Raw genomic sequence first — 16181 nt, 5'->3', positions numbered from 1 at the left:
CATTTCAACATCTACATTAATTGATTTTTTATGACATTATGGCAGCTTCACTTTGAGGTCCGAGCCTGTAGGAAATGTAGCAGTATCTCTGCTGTTTGAGCTTTTAAGATGTGTCTCTCTGTGCTGTCCATCGCCTGAAAGGTGAGTTCTGTGAAACTTTTACTGTTTCCACCATGTTACTTTCAAACAGCTTGTCATTCTTAATGATAACCTGTGAGCCCGATGGGTGCAGCATGTTGGGGTGTTTTTTTTGTATTTATAAGTATTATTATTTTATCATGTTGGTTTTATTATTTATATTCATGTATTGTGATTTTATGTGTTTTAATGTCTTCTTTTATGATTATATTGTATAATCAAAACAAATATGTATTCAAACATTCTACTTCTGTCCCGCCTTCTTCTATGCATACATGATCCTACTGACCAATGCGATCTGTGCACACATCAACATCCTCTCCTACGCCAAGGCAACACCACTTATAATATCCCTCTCAGATAAGACTCACAGCACAAGAAACACATTCACCGCCTGCATGACCGAAGCCACCAACTGGATGGAAGCCAATGGTCTTAGGTTGACCTTCAACAAAAACACCTCACCATGGGACTCCAACTGGTGGCCAACCAAACTCAGACACACACCCATACCCACACCCAGCACCCACACCAGGAACATCAGAATAATCAACAACAGCAAAATCGACATAATCACACAAGTGAACGCTGTCACTGCATCCTGCTTCCACACCCTGAAGACGATGCTACCCGTTAGGGTATTTTATTGTGCTGTTTTATACGATGAACCTTGTATTCAGACACATTTAAAAACAGATGTCAGGTAATAACCTTGTAACTACCATGTGCGGGTTGGGACTAATACATTGAACTATATACTCGATATGTATCAAAGGCTGGAACTTGTAACTTTTTTTTTTTATTGAACAAAGATTGAATTGATGTTGTTGTTGAACATCTTCACATGGCTCCCAAGCAGCACCAGAAAAACTGTCACTCACACCCTAGTTATCAGCAAAATTGACTACGGGAACATCCTCTATGCCGGGATCACCGAGCAACTCACTGGAAGACTACCTGAACTCAGCAACCAGACTCAATCTCTACATCCTACAAAACACTCACAGCATTCCTTAAGGAACTCCGAAGACTCCTGATAGACAAACCTGCTCAATTCAAGCACCTCACACACACCTGCAAGGCACTACATGGGTACATGGGCCCCACTTACCTGAACAGTTGCATATCCTTTCACCAACCACTCAGACACCTATGTTCTCTGGGAGTCTTACTCGCACACAACCTACACATACACAGAACCTGGTCAGGAGGATGGGTGTTCACTTAAAGCGCTGCTAAAGTGTGGAACAACCTCCCTCTCACAGCAGAGCCTCCTCGTCTCTTCTTGAATTCTGCAGGAAGCTGAAGACCTGGCTTTTCAGTTACCAAACCTTCTGCAGGCAGAGCTAGGCACACACACATGCTCGGTGCCAGGACATCCTCGCGGGTCATAGTGCGCTTTTCAAATACACAATAAAGTACGGGCGAAATTTGCGAATTCGCGGTCCCCGAATTCTTGCGAAATTGCAAAAAAAGTCCGCGAGTTCGCGAATTTTCCTGCGAACTCGCGGATTTTTGTGCCAGTTGCACAAATATGTGACCACGTGTGCCTGTAACTTTGCCAGCGCGCCAAAAGGCGCCGAGGTCCCTTGAGTGAGCTGTCCATTATAGTGAGGACGGGCGGGAAGATGTTTCATACCGCTAGTGTGTGGTGGATGGGGCCAAACGGGCGGGGTTTCTATGCAAGTTCACATGCATCTTGTTTATAAAGGGTCAGAGACCGAGCAGAGCAGCAGATGAGGAGAAAGCAGCCTCCTGGTCACAGGAGCTACATGGGGATGGCGCTCGGGAAACTCATGGATGCAAAAATAAGTTTGGCACAGGACCCCAGAATCCTTCAGATGTCCAAGATAGCTCTGCTGCGCGTGTTGGTACAAAGCCATTCTGATCCTGCTCAGTGGGTTTAGGCGCATGCAGCTGCTGCTGCTGGACAATGTCCCATGTCATACTAAACTGCCCCGTACAGGCATATGCTGGAACTGGGCAGTAGGGTGCAGTGGCATGCGGGTGCTCCACGCCTGGTACATGCGCCAGGGGGTACACGTGTTTATTGGTGCTGTGTAGCAAGTTATGACTTTACATTTTGACTGCACCAGACGGTGGTACCACCTACACGGATCAGGAGCATCCAGGCACCAGACTTCATTGTGCAAGAGCATAATGATGCTGTACGGTACGGGTATACATGTACTGGGGGTAAGGGGACACTTAGCACAATGTGTGCTCATACCCAGAGGGCTCCCAGGCATTTGAGCACAAATGATTTTCACACTGAGAGGGCTCGGGGCAGTTCAGCAGCACGGGGGCTCACACCCACTGGGCCCCGGGGCAGTTCAGTAGCGCATGGGCTCACAACCCCTGGGCAGCTCAGCAGCGCAAGGGCTCACACCCACAGGGCTCCCGGGCAGTTTAGCAGCGCCACCCTCTGGTTCATCACTGCCACCCTCTGGTTCACCACTGTCACCCTCTGGTTTATCACTGCCACCCTCTGGTTCACCACTGCCACCCTCTGGTTCATCACTGTCACCCTCTGGTTCATCACTGCCACCCTCTGGTTCACCACTGCCACCCTCTGGTTCACCACTGCCACCCTCTGTTTCATCACTGCCACCCTCTGGTTCATTACTGCCACCCTTTGGTTCACCACTGCCACCATCTGGTTCACCACTGTAGATTATGGGGAGAAAGCACACCTGCCCAGCCTCAACCAGAGGCTGGTTAATGTGTTACTGAATTTGAGCTTCAAGTCCGGCACCTGCTTCCTTATCTGTAAGTGCTTCCTGTTGTGGTTTAATTTTTGTGACAGCCTGGAGCATTGTGCCATATTTGTAACTATTCTCTGACCCTGCTTCGAGGGTTAGAGCAGGGTCAGAGAATAGTTGCAAGTAGGCAACAACTCTGGAGGCCCGCTCAGGTAGCACTTACAGGGTTACAGCAGGTGCCCAAGTTGAAGTTAATTTCTTTGTAACCAGTTTGTAAATGGTTACAAAGAAATTAGCTTCAACTTGGGCACCTGCTGTAACCCTGTAAGTGCTTCATGTACTTCAGTTTTTGAAAATCCGTCCCAAACGCGATTTCGTGGATTTTTCTGCAATTTCGCGAGATTCGCGGACTGCGAAATTGCAGAAAATCCACAAATTCCGCGAACAGAACGGATTTTACGCCCATGACATATTATACCATATAACTCAACACAACACAACATAACATAACATAACTTACCATAGCATATCATGACATAACATAATATAGCAGAGCAGAGCATAGCACATCACATCACATCACAGCACAACATAACATAACATAATATAAAATAGCATATTATAGCATAGAATAGAATAACATAGCATAACATAAGAGCACAGTGCAAAGCACAGCACAGCTCAACACAATACAACATAAGATTACACAACAGGATGGCAAATGGAAGGAAATGGGATATGGAAGTGAAACTATACATCCATTTTAATCAATAATAGATAATGTGAAATTACATTCCCATTTTTTTATTGTTTCCACTCCCATGGCTACGTAGCCACAATTTAAGAAATTTGTGATTAAAAGGCAGCTTTGAACACATTCTTCAACGTTTTCTTGGCACACAATGACAACAATGGACTTTTCCATGAGTGCCCCATTTAAGACCAATGGGTTTTTTGCCAATTAGGTAAAAATGCTGAATTTTCTATCTTGGAAGAAAAACCCTTCCACTTCCACGTGTCACTAAAGCAGTTACAGCATGCTTCCTTTGCATGCTTGCTGTGTGAAATCTGTTGTATCACTGCCCTCCTGATCCATCACCATTAAACTCCAGCAGCACCCATTGTCACCCACAGTTTAAAAGGTCTAGGGGCCTTTATTGAGTATGGCCTCCCTTGAAGAGTACTTCACCACCTGGTACACAATCCTGCCTCCCCCACATGAATCAAGGAAAACATTAAACACACCCAAAAACACAGAATTACAGGTTGGAGAAATGGCTGCTCCTTCCCATGTCAGGGTGTGTGTGTGTAGTGTTCTCTCCAAGACAGTGTGATTGTAGAATGTTAAGGGGATCACACAAGGGTGGCACAGTACAGTATACAAATAAACTACTGTGTGTCTGGGGTGTTTTACTCCTATGAGGTGACCACCTACATGGAAGCTGTAAGGGAGTAAAGGTCCCCGCTACCTTACCATAACTTCTGTTCATCCTGGTCTTCATGGTGGGCATTGATATATTTAGCCATTCTTTCTGGTACATTCCTACTTCAGAGATTGAATAAGGCAACATCCCATTTTAATCAGCAAAACGTTGGGCAAGAACCCCTAGGAACAGTCTCTTGTACCACCCATGAATCTGGTGGGTGATTTAGGTAAACAATCCCTATGTCCTCCCACACTTTCTGAGATCATATTGTCTTAGTGATCCAAGCCACTGCACAGACCCACCCTCAAGATTACCTGGTGCTGGAGAGACATGGACACGGAATGAAAAGCTAGTCGCACCCATGAGATTCTCAGCCCTGCAGACGTAGTCACCGCTGTCGCTCTCCATCGCATTGGCAATCATCATCTGGGAGAAGGAGGCATTGGAGGTGATTTCCACTCTCCCGCCGGATGCAACGCTAGATGTGCCATTAAACCAAGTGAAGGTGGCTGGGAGAACCCCTGCTGAAGACACCCGGCTGCAGCTCACCAGGTTCACCACCAGAACCACTGGCTGTCCTGCGGTCACGGGCAATGTGGTGTTGTCCTTAAATCCTGGATCCTCCGGTAATCCTGTGAAGTTTAAAATAAGAGTTTAATGAGGGGCCTGTGAGAGAGACAGTGAAAGAGAACGTGTTTATGAGAGTGATAGGGATTGGGAACCTTTTCCAGGGTGATAGCACAGACTAAGAGGTGCTCACAAAGACACTGACAGGGAGGCAATCCGAGCAACAAACGCCATACTGCAAAGAAAAAGAAACTTTACTATAAAAGTTCATCACACCTGATTTATGTTAACTTTAGTTTTCTACCACTCCCTTTTATCTCTTTGTCATTCAGCACGTCCTTCTGTACCCTCCCAAGTGTTCCTTCACATTCTGCTTTGGTGCTTCTCTCTTTCGTCATTTCCTGTTTCCTCATCTCACTCTTCTCACCCACTGCTTCCTACTCTCTCTTCCCAGAGGGATTCCCCCATGTAAGTAGATCACTCAGTCTTTTCTTGTAGTTTTGTATGTATATCAGATAATGCAAAACTACAAAAACCAGAATGCAAAGAGAAACCAGGACAAGTACTTACATATCAAGTGGGACACCATCAGTATCTGACCCTAAACTCTCTGTCTCTGACCTTGTTCTTCCTGCATCTCTCTTCTCACTTACTCTCCACTGCTGCCTGCCCCTCTCTATCTTTTATTAAGTCCACACAATGCCCTCTGTCCCTCTATCTCAACCTCATTCTGATTCTACAACTTCTCAGTTTTGGGGGTGTCCCAGAACAAGAGAACTTTAAACAGGAAGTCAAAGCCCAGTTTTGGGCTGACTTTCAACTTAGTTCAGAAGCAGGAGAAGCACTATTTCACCACCACAACTTGTGGCTTTGTAACTTGATTTTTAAAGGCTCATGCTGCTTTTGGCTGGAAATGTAGAAGTATTTGTTGACGTATGTAAAAACTGTGTATCATACAATCCTTCACACAAAAGGACATGATAACACAACTAAGCCATGACGGGGAACAACACAGCAAAATGTACCACAACTCAACAACCACAGCACAACAAAAATCTGAATCTTCATTTCATAATATGGTGGTAAAAGATATTTGAAGCAACCACTGCTTTAATCGACCAGCAAAAACAATAAATAGCAGCAATCAGACATACTTTATTATCCGTCCCACACTCAGAGAGCCGCCCCCTGATTGGCTACTAGAGTGTATGTTACCCTCAGACGGTCTTGTCTCTGTTCTTTTTCACTGCACATAAGAATGAAGTAGTGGAGATTGTCTTCCGGTCTCAGAAAAAGCAGAGCCAGACCTGCCAACTTAATCTCAGAAAAAGCAGAGCCAGACCTGCCAACTTAAAACAAGCATTTGCAATGCAATAGGTCTCGCATTAGGAAAGTTTGAGCTATTGGTATTGTAAATGACAAAGTTTTTATTTATGTGTTGGTTTTGAAAATAGCCAAATTAATAGCTTTGTCATTTACAATGCCAATAGTTTTAACTTTCGCAAATGTGACACCTATAGCATTTGTAATGCGATATGTGTTGTATTTACGTGACTTAGATGTATTGATATTACAAAACACAATGACTTTTAATTTTTTTTAAATAATTAATACTGAAATAAAAGTTATTGTAATTTATAATGGCAATAGCTTAAAATTTTGTAAATAACTTTTGTGAAGATTATGTTCAGTGTATTTTATTGTGAAGAAAATCCAAGAACAGAAGTGAAATATTAACATCTTTTTGTGACATTTGTAATAAAGCTTGAAACATTTAGAGAACATATTTGAACCAGTTGTTGTTGAATGGTTGAACAGATTGATCCTGTGGTGGCGCTGAGTGATGTTGTGGTGGCGACGAGTGATGCTGTGGCGTTCAGAGATGCTGTGGTAGCGCATAGTGATGTTGTGGTGCCCCTGAGTGATGCTGTGGTGGTGCTGAGTGATGCTGTGGTGATGCAATAGATAGATAGAGTATGGGCGATAGATGGATAGAGGGCCAGCGATAGATAGATAGATAGATAGATAGATAGATAGATAGATAGATAGATAGATAGATAGATAGATAGATAGATAGATAGATAGATAGATAGATAGATAGATAGATAGATAGATAGATAGATAGATAGATAGATAGATAGATAGATAGATAGATAGATAGATAGATAGATAGATAGATAGATTGAGGGCGATAGATAGATAGAGTGAGGGCTATAGATAGATAGACAGATAGATAGAATGAGGACGATCGATAGATAGATAGATAGATAGATAGATAGATAGATAGATAGATAGATAGATAGATAGATAGATAGATAGATAGATAGATAGATAGATAGATAGATAGATAGATAGATAGAGTGATGGCCATAGATAGAGTAAGTGCGATAGATAGACAGAGTAAGTGCGATAGATAGACAGAGTGAGGGCGATAGATAGATAGACAGATAGATAGAGTGAGGGTGATGGATGGATAGAGTAAGGGCAATAGATAGATAGATAGTGAGGGTGATAGATAGATAGATAGATAGAGTGAGGGCGATAGATAGATAAGAGTGAGGGCGATAGATAGATAAGAGTGAGGGCGATAGATAGATAGATAGATAGATAGATAGATAGATAGATAGATAGATAGATAGATAGATAGATAGATAGATAGATAGATAGATAGATAGATAGATAGATAGATAGATAGATAGATAGATAGAGTGAGGGCGATAGATAGAGTGAGGGCGATAGATGGATAGAGGGCGGGTGATAGATAGATAGAGTGAGGGAGATAGATAGATAGATAGATAGATAGATAGATAGATAGATAGATAGATAGATAGATAGATAGATAGATAGATAGATAGATAGATAGATAGATAGATAGATAGATAGATAGATAGATAGATAGAGTGAGGGCGATAGATAGATGGATAGAGTGAGGGCGATAGATAGATAGAGTGAGGGTGATCTATAGATAGATAGATAAAGTGAGGACGATAGATAGAGTGAGTCCGATAGATGGATAGATAGAGTTTAGAAACAAAACCATGAAGAGATCAAACAATGTATTTTTTATTTTTACAGGTAAATACAAAAAAACTAAAGGCAACAACATTAAGGGGGAACAAGCAGGAAGAGGGATAAGGGAGGGGGTGGCAAATGGTGAGCACTTTCGCGGCCGCTTTGGTGTGCTCATTGGCCACGCGGCTCACTGAGAACATCAAAGAAGCCGAGAAAGTGCTCCCAATGGCTGCAGGCTGACAAATGATGCGCGCGCCCGGCGCACATGCACTGTACCTCATCCGCCTGCAGTCTTTGGGAGCACTTTTGAAAGTCCCTTACTATACTCTCGCAGAGCAACGTATGCACGTTGGATCAGCGAGACCTAAACAGGGACAAAATCATAGAGAAAGGAAAATAAACACACAGATGTGACACCAGATGTTTTTGACAGAACAAACTTTTCCCCCTCCCGAGGCGGAAGGTGGGAGGTCTTTCTCTTTCACTTTTGCGCCTTTTAATAATCGAGCGTTTTAATATGTGCTTGATTCAATAAGCTTTATTGTGTCTTAATTTAATACGTTTTTAGTTGTCCTGAGACTCCCTTGTGCTTTGTGACCTCTCCCCCCCTCCCTCCGCCACCGGACCGCTCTCGGCCGAGCATTGACGCCGGGTTCCTGGTTTGGCGTGGGATCGACGGCGGCCATATTGGGTGTGGGCTTTGCGGGGACGCGCTCTAGTGGCGCATAAAAGGGGCTTAGAGAGCACGCTGACTGATTTGACAGAACAAACTTTTCCCCCTCCTGAGGCGGAAGCCGGGAGGCCTTTCTCTTTCACTTTTGCGCTTTTTAATAATCGCGCGTTTTAATATGTGCTTGATTCAATAAGCTTTATTGTGACTTGATTTAATAAGTTTTTAGTTGTCCTGAGACTCCCTTGTGCTTTGTGACCTCTCCCCCCCTCCCTTCGCCACCGGACCACTCTCGGCCGAGCATTGACGCCGAGGGCTGGTTCCTGGTTTGGCGTGGGATCAACGGCGGCCATATTGGGTGTGGGCTTTGCGGGGACGCGCTCTAGTGGCGCATAAAAGGGGATTAGAGAGCCCACTGACTGATTTGACAGAACAAACTTTTCCCCCTCCTGAGGCGGAAGCCGGGAGGTCTTTCTCTTTCACTTTTGCGCTTTTTAAAAATCACGCGTTTTAATATGTGCTTGATTCAATAAGCTTTATTGTGACTTGATTTAATAAGTTTTTAGTTGTCCTGAGACTCCCTTGTGCTTTGTGATCTCTCCCCCCTTCCCTTCGCCACCGGACCGCTCTCGGCCGAGCATTGACGCCGAGGGCTGGTTCCTGGTTTGGCGTGGGATCGACGGAGGCCATATTGGGTGTGGGCTTTTCGGGGACGCGCTCTAGTGGCGCATAAAAGGGGACGGTCATGCCTCCGCGCAGCGGACACGTACAGCGGGCGCGCCGGACCTGCGCCGGAGTCGTGCCAGAGTCCTGCCCGTCTGCGCCCGTCCGCGCACAATCGGGCACTAGGCCCTATCCCCCTGTTTGTCGACTGACATACACCTCACCTGAGCTACATCAGTTAGACTCTAGCACTTTTTCCTTAACTCCATCCACTCTGACCAAGTTAAAAGAGTCAGGTATCCGGTGCACTAATAGGAGTATGCCGGTGCCTCATCCCAGCCTGAGGCTAACCAGCCTGAATACCAGATCATTACAAAAACACCATCTTGAAATTTTCACTCTTCTTCAAGATGAAGATATTGATATTCTAACTCTTACTGAAACATAGTTGGGTGACAGCTCTCTACCCGATATTATTGCCGCCCTCCCAAATGAATATGATGCTATATGGCATAATCGGGCAGATAATGCCCGAGGGGGTGGTGTGGCAATTCTGTTTAAAAAACATCTTATGGTTACAAAACTAATGGCTGAAACTGTTGATTTAGCGGATATACTTGGTGTGAAGATTACATTGAGAAATACCTGCCTTGTCATTCTTACAGTTTATCGTCCCCCAAAATCCACCGCTTTGTTTAGTGACTTGCTGACCCCCATCATTTCAGATATTTGTACACGTTATCAAAAGGTCTTAATAACAGGAGATTTTAATGTCCATTGGGACAAATTGAACAAGGATGGGGCAACGCGACAGTTGGAAAATATTATGACCACACATGGCCTCAAACAGTTAGTAGAGGCACCCACACATATCAAAGGTCATACTCTTGATCTTATTTGGACGTCTGATCAGGCTGTAGCTCTAACAGGTATCCTACCCTGCATATGGTCAGACCATTACCTGATAAATTGCGATATCCCTATAGATGGTTATCTATCTCAACCTCTACCCTTAAAATTTTAAAAAGTTCGTCAATGGAGGAAAATTGATTCAGAAACCGGACACCGTTCTTAAAAATCTACAGTTAGATAATATGCAGGGGCATCTTGATCAGGATTATGCTAATGTAATGCAAAATCTCAGTCAGGCCATTGATCAAATTGCACCTGAAAGAAATCAAAAGGTAAATAGAACGGTGAAAGGAGCTCCATGGTTTAATCCTTCGTGAGGGAACACAAAATAAAACTCCGCCTTTTAGAGAGACACTGGAGGAAAACAAATGATCCCATAGATAGGGATCATTATAAGATATTTCTTAAACTGTACAAGACTTGTATTCGGTCAGCAAAAGCAGAATACTACGAATCCCGAATTAACAACGCGGAGAATGTACAGAAAGAAACCTTTAAGATCTTATCAGAGTTGAGCAAGAAAATAGAATAATCTGATTCTTCGATTGATTGTAACACCTTTCAACACTACTTTCTTGACAAGGTACAAACTATTCTTAATGACATCAAGAATACCTCCAGTAATCACTCCTTCTCTCCCGATCCCCAAGTCCCCTTGCCTAAATACACCATTTCTAAGTTCACTTTGATTGATTCTATAGCCTTGGGACAGCTTATGAATCGAACTAAGTCAGGCTCACCTGCAGACCCATGTCCCCCTAGCATTTTTCGCATGGCGCTTCCTATTCTAGAGAGTCATTTTGTCTCCCTACTAAACAAATCATTAGATACTGGCCAGCTTCCATCCAGTTTTAAAGAAGCATGAGTTAGGCCCCTAATAAAGAAGCTGGGGGCTGACCCCATTGACCCAAAAAACTTTAGGCCAATATCTCAGCTACCTTTCCTGTCCAAGATTTTGGAACAACATGTTCTGATATCTCTCTCATAATTCCTGGAGTCACACCATCTACTCCAGGAGCGTCAAGCAGGATTTCGGGGGCATCACAGCACCGAATTAGTGATGCTTTCGGTGCTGGATGAGCTTAGAGGTATGGCTGACAGTAAGAAACCAAGTGCCCTGATATTATTAGACCTGTCAGCGGCATTTGATACTGTCAGCCATACCCTGCTTCTGGACAGACTGGCCGCTTTCGGGATACAAGATATAGCTTATAAATGGCTCAAATCCTTTCTCTCCGGAAGATCTCAAATGATTCAATTGGAAGACTGTATATCTGATTTGGATATCTTGAAGTGTGGAGTCCCTCAGGGATCTGCTTTGACCCCACTCCTTTTTAACCTTTATCTGCAGCCCTTAATCAACTCCCTGGTAAGCATGGGCTGTAGAACTTTTAACTATGCCGACGATACTCAGTTGTTACTTAGTATTGACAACACGGCATCTGCACAGACCCATGCCCAAAAAATACTCAGTCATACGGTGAGCTGGATGACAGTGAATTCGTTGAAGATCAACCCAGACAAAACTGAGGTCTTGGTGGTTTCAACCGAGGCGTCTCCTTGGGGTGACTTGTTTTGGCCTCAAGACCCTGGCCCGACCCCTAAACCTTGTTCTACTGTAAAAAGTCTAGGCATAAAGATTGACCATGAGCTGTCAATGGTTAGCCAGATCTCCTCTGTGGTTGGGACCTGTACTAATTTAATCAGACAGCTACGTAAGCTAGTCCCTCTTCTTTCTTCCTCCACGCTTCGTACAATTGTCTCCGCCACAATAATCTCCAGATTAGATTATGGGAACGCCCTGTATTTGGGTCTGCCAAAAACATTGACTAATAGGCTGCAAGTAGTTCTGAACGATGCAGCTAGGCTGATCTTTAGGCTACCGAGACGCGCCCATGCATCCCCACTGTTATGTAAGCACATTGGCTCCCCATAAAACAACGGGTGGAGTTCAAAAGTTTATGCATTGCCCATAAAGCAATCTATGGTCAAGCACCTGCTTACATTAAAGAACGCCTTGGAGTTTACAAACCCACACAATCATTAAGGTCTTCAAACACCCAACTGCTGTCTTGTCCCCGTTTTAAATTAGCAACGAAGGGTGGCAGATCTTTTTCAGTGGTGGTTCCACAGATTTGGAATAAACTTCCAGAGTCTCTTCGCAAGGAATCAAACCTGCTGTATTTTAGGAAATCTTTAAAAACACTTCTGTTTAGAGAAGCCCTATGCACTGCTTAATGCCCCTACCTTACGTACCTTTCTATTCTGCCAGTATAGCTTTCTCTGTCAAAAGCGCCTTGAGACCTGACGGTGATTTGGCACTATATAAGCTGTAGTTAACAATAACAATAACAATAACCTGAGATTGCAGTGGACAGAACAGCAGACTCCTAAAAAGACTCACGGGACAAGTACTTTGTTTTTAATTTGTATACAAAATAATGAACAGTCTCTGAAATACATTTCCAAACTATGGAGATGCATTAGGCATGGAAAAAGGTACATATACAAACCATCCACTTCAGCCACAGATGCCCAGGTAGTCATTAGTCATTACTCTGAAGTCAATGCAAGGACCGAAAGTCTACTTATCGAATTCATTGATGTAGGTGTAGAATGTTGCTCTAGCTTCAAATGACATATGGGTTTTGACTTAATCTTTGGCATAAAATATGCTGCCAGAAGTTAAAAAACCTTTATAGCTATAGCCCATTCAGCAGAATGCATCAATGAGAACAGGCCAGATGCCAAGCATGCACATATGATTTATATGTTATTCTAATTTATGTTATGGTGTATTTGCTGTACGCATTACCAATTAGAGTGCATTATTAGTTGAAGAAAGGTGGGCATGGTCTGCTGAGGTTCCAGATAGCCACTACATTCCGCTCCCGCTTTGTGCCCTCTTTTTCCACCTACTGAGCCGTTTCCTGCCGCCATGTGCTCATTGAAGCATCAGGCCACAGATTGTAAATATGGGAAGAAGCGTTGTGACTGCCTAGAATCAACATAACCAACTAGCGCAGCATGAGCTGAGGGGACTGCCCACCCACATCCCACCACCCACCCTTTTGAGTGGTATATACGCGCTCACCCATATGCAGCTGGTGTCTGCCGCGGTACTTCCAATCAGCCCTACCCAGTGACCTAGGCAATGCCAATGCTGGGGGTTATACTGGCAGAAATTATTCAGGGTAGTACCATAGTGGGATCAGAGCCACTGTAAGACGTAAAGTGGCTCCAATGATGCCTTAGGGGGTGGAGAGGTGAGCTTCGGGAGAGAACATTGCAGTTGCAACATCTCCAAGCTCTCCCCGTGGCGTGGGTATACATCTACCATGTTCGGGAACCGGAGAGTGAAGCACATGCTGGCTGGTGTTTGAAGTGATACGCGGATCAGTCCTCTGGGCTCTCCAAACAGCACTATGAATAATCAGTCCGCAAATGATGAATTCTTGATATGCTTTCTTGCCTGGGTGTGACAAGGCTCAAAAGAAAAATAAGTTCTTCTGTGTGTGCATATCAGCTCATATGTGGCACCAAATGAAGATGACATGGAAGAGAGATTAGTCTGATTCAACCACCAAGATCAGCACTTTGGAAGGCAATGAACTTGAGCTAAAACAGATAGTGGCATAAACACTTTTAAAAACTGTTCAAACTCGCGCTAAAACGTAATAAAACAAGAATTGGTTTTGCTTATGTGAAAATCTATTGACTTTGTTAATGTTTTTTTTAATATGCTGTACAGCAGTCGAGCTGCTTTGCAACATGGCTCAAAGTATTAAAAAAAAGTGATATGGCACCATCAATGCTGACCACGCCATAGTTTTTAAATAGGACAGAGCTACCCAATATTCCCGTAAGGACTGGGTATTATCAATTACAAAACATAAAGTCCTCACAGGATTTATTTCTCGATACTTCAACAGATACAATTCAGTCACCAAACGGTGATCTTCAATCAGCAAAATGCAGGAAAATACAGTTTGTAATGTTATTTATTCACAATTTTAAAACTTGAATAAGGCAACATACATACTACTCAGATATTAGCAATCAATTATCAGTAGTATACAACACTTTTCGCTCTTTTATATGAACTAATGAAAAGACCATATATCGCATTCTTTTCAGAATATCAATGAACCCATTCTACGTTCAAACAGATGATTAACATATTTGCGAAACAGTGTTTAACTGTCGACGTTTCGGTCCCCCGTTGGTCTATACAATCCTTGGGACCATCATCAATCGCTTCAAATATGAGTCTCTCCGCGTTCCGTATATCTCCTCTGCCGGTATCAATCAGTACTCGCCTGATTGATACCGGCAGAGCAGATATACGGAACGCGGAGAGACTCATATTTGAAGCGATTGATACGCTAACGTGGAGCCCCGCCATTAAATCAAAGACATTCGTGTTTCTTGCAGATAAGTGGAATCTTGAGTACTGTGGAGGATCTTGACTTCCGGCTGGAAGTTATTGATATTGAAGTGCAACTTGTCCGTCCTGATGATGGTCCCAAGGATTGTATAGAACAACGGGGGACCGAAACGTCGATAATTGATTGCTAATATCTGAGTAGTATGTATGTTGCCTTATTCAAGTTTTAAAATTGTGAATAAATAACATTACAAACTGTATTTTCCTGCATTTTGCTGATTGAAGACCACGCCATAGAGCATTTTTTATTGACCTAAAGCCATATCGAACAGCAGATCAACTGCTGCGCAGCATGTAAAAACAAAGAAATTCATTATCACAGCATGCCGACAGGCGCCCCACGCTGCTAACTAATAACGGTGATGGATCAAGCCCTGATCTTTGGACTGGTTAAGAGTGGTCTGCTTAATTCAGACACTCTGTTCATCACCACCCCCTTTTCTGAATCGTTTTTGGCCACTATAGGTGTGGCAGGGTATACTCAGACATGAGTCCCTTGCTCACTGCTCCATCAGGATTCAAGCAAGCCGGGCCAACGAGGCTGAAATGCCAGAAACCGGTCCCCGGTAGCTTGTCTCCTTTCTGGTGAAGAATTGGCTTGGTAGTTTGGTCTGCCCTGTTCCCATGATGCACTGGGCCAGGGACAGACTAATTTGCATATAGCCAGGTTCTGAGCTGGGATGGGGCAGTGAGCTAAATAACGGTGATGGATCAAGCCCTGATCTTTGGACTGGGTAAGAGTGGTCTGCTTAATTCAGACACTCTGTTCATCACCACCCCCTTTTCTGAATCGTTTTTGGCCACTATAGGTGTGGCAGGGTATACTCAGACATGAGTCCCTTGCTCACTGCTCCATCAGGATTCAAGCAAGCTGGGCCGACGAGGCTGAAATGCCAGAAACCGGTCCCCGGTAGCTTGTCTCCTTTCTGGTGAAGAATTGGCTTGGTAGTTTGGTCTGCCCTGTTCCCATGATGCACTGGGCCAGGGACAGACTAATTTGCATATAGCCAGGTTCTGAGCTGGGATGGGGCAGTGAGCTAAATAACGGTGATGGATCAAGCCCTGATCTTTGGACTGGGTAAGAGTGGTCTGCTTAATTCAAACACTCTGTTCATCACCACCCCCTTTTCTGAATCGTTTTTGGCCACTATAGGTGTGGCAGGGTATACTCAGACATGAGTCCCTTGCTCACTGCTCCATCAGGATTCAAGCAAGCCGGGCCGACGAGGCTGAAATGCCAGAAACCGGTCCCCGGTAGCTTGTCTCCTTTCTGGTGAAGAATTGGCTTGGTAGTTTGGTCTGCCCTGTTCCCATGATGCACTGGGCCAGGGACAGACTAATTTGCATATAGCCAGGTTCTGAGCTGGGATGGGGCAGTGAGCTAAATAACGGTGATGGATCAAGCCCTGATCTTTGGACTGGGTAAGAGTGGTCTGCTTAATTCAGACACTCTGTTCATCACCACCCCCTTTTCTGAATCGTTTTTGGCCACTATAGGTGTGGCAGGGTATACTCAGACATGAGTCCCTTGCTCACTGCTCCATCAGGATTCAAGCAAGCCGGGCCGACGAGGCTGAAATGCCAGAAACCGGTCCCCGGTAGCTTGTCTCCTTTCTGGTGAAGAATTGGCTTGGTAGTTTGGT

At 44.1% G+C, this 16181-nt stretch overlaps 1 protein-coding gene across 1 annotated transcript in view; it reads right to left on the bottom strand.

The window, feature by feature from the left end:
• The window catches only part of LOC144768903 (cell adhesion molecule CEACAM1-like), a 235468-nt gene that overhangs the window by 93763 nt on the left and 125524 nt on the right, over positions 1-16181 (bottom strand). Inside the window, exon 5 of the mRNA XM_078652916.1 lies at positions 4582-4899. Within this exon, the coding sequence (XP_078509042.1) occupies positions 4582-4899 (318 nt within the window). The remainder of the gene's footprint in view (positions 1-4581; positions 4900-16181) is intronic.

The sequence above is a fragment of the Lissotriton helveticus genome, chromosome 7 (assembly GCF_964261635.1).
Source record: "Lissotriton helveticus chromosome 7, aLisHel1.1, whole genome shotgun sequence".
Lineage (NCBI taxonomy): Eukaryota > Metazoa > Chordata > Amphibia > Caudata > Salamandridae > Lissotriton > Lissotriton helveticus.
Note: the sequence above shows the minus strand (reverse complement) of the source record. Positions and strands in the feature narration are given on the sequence as shown.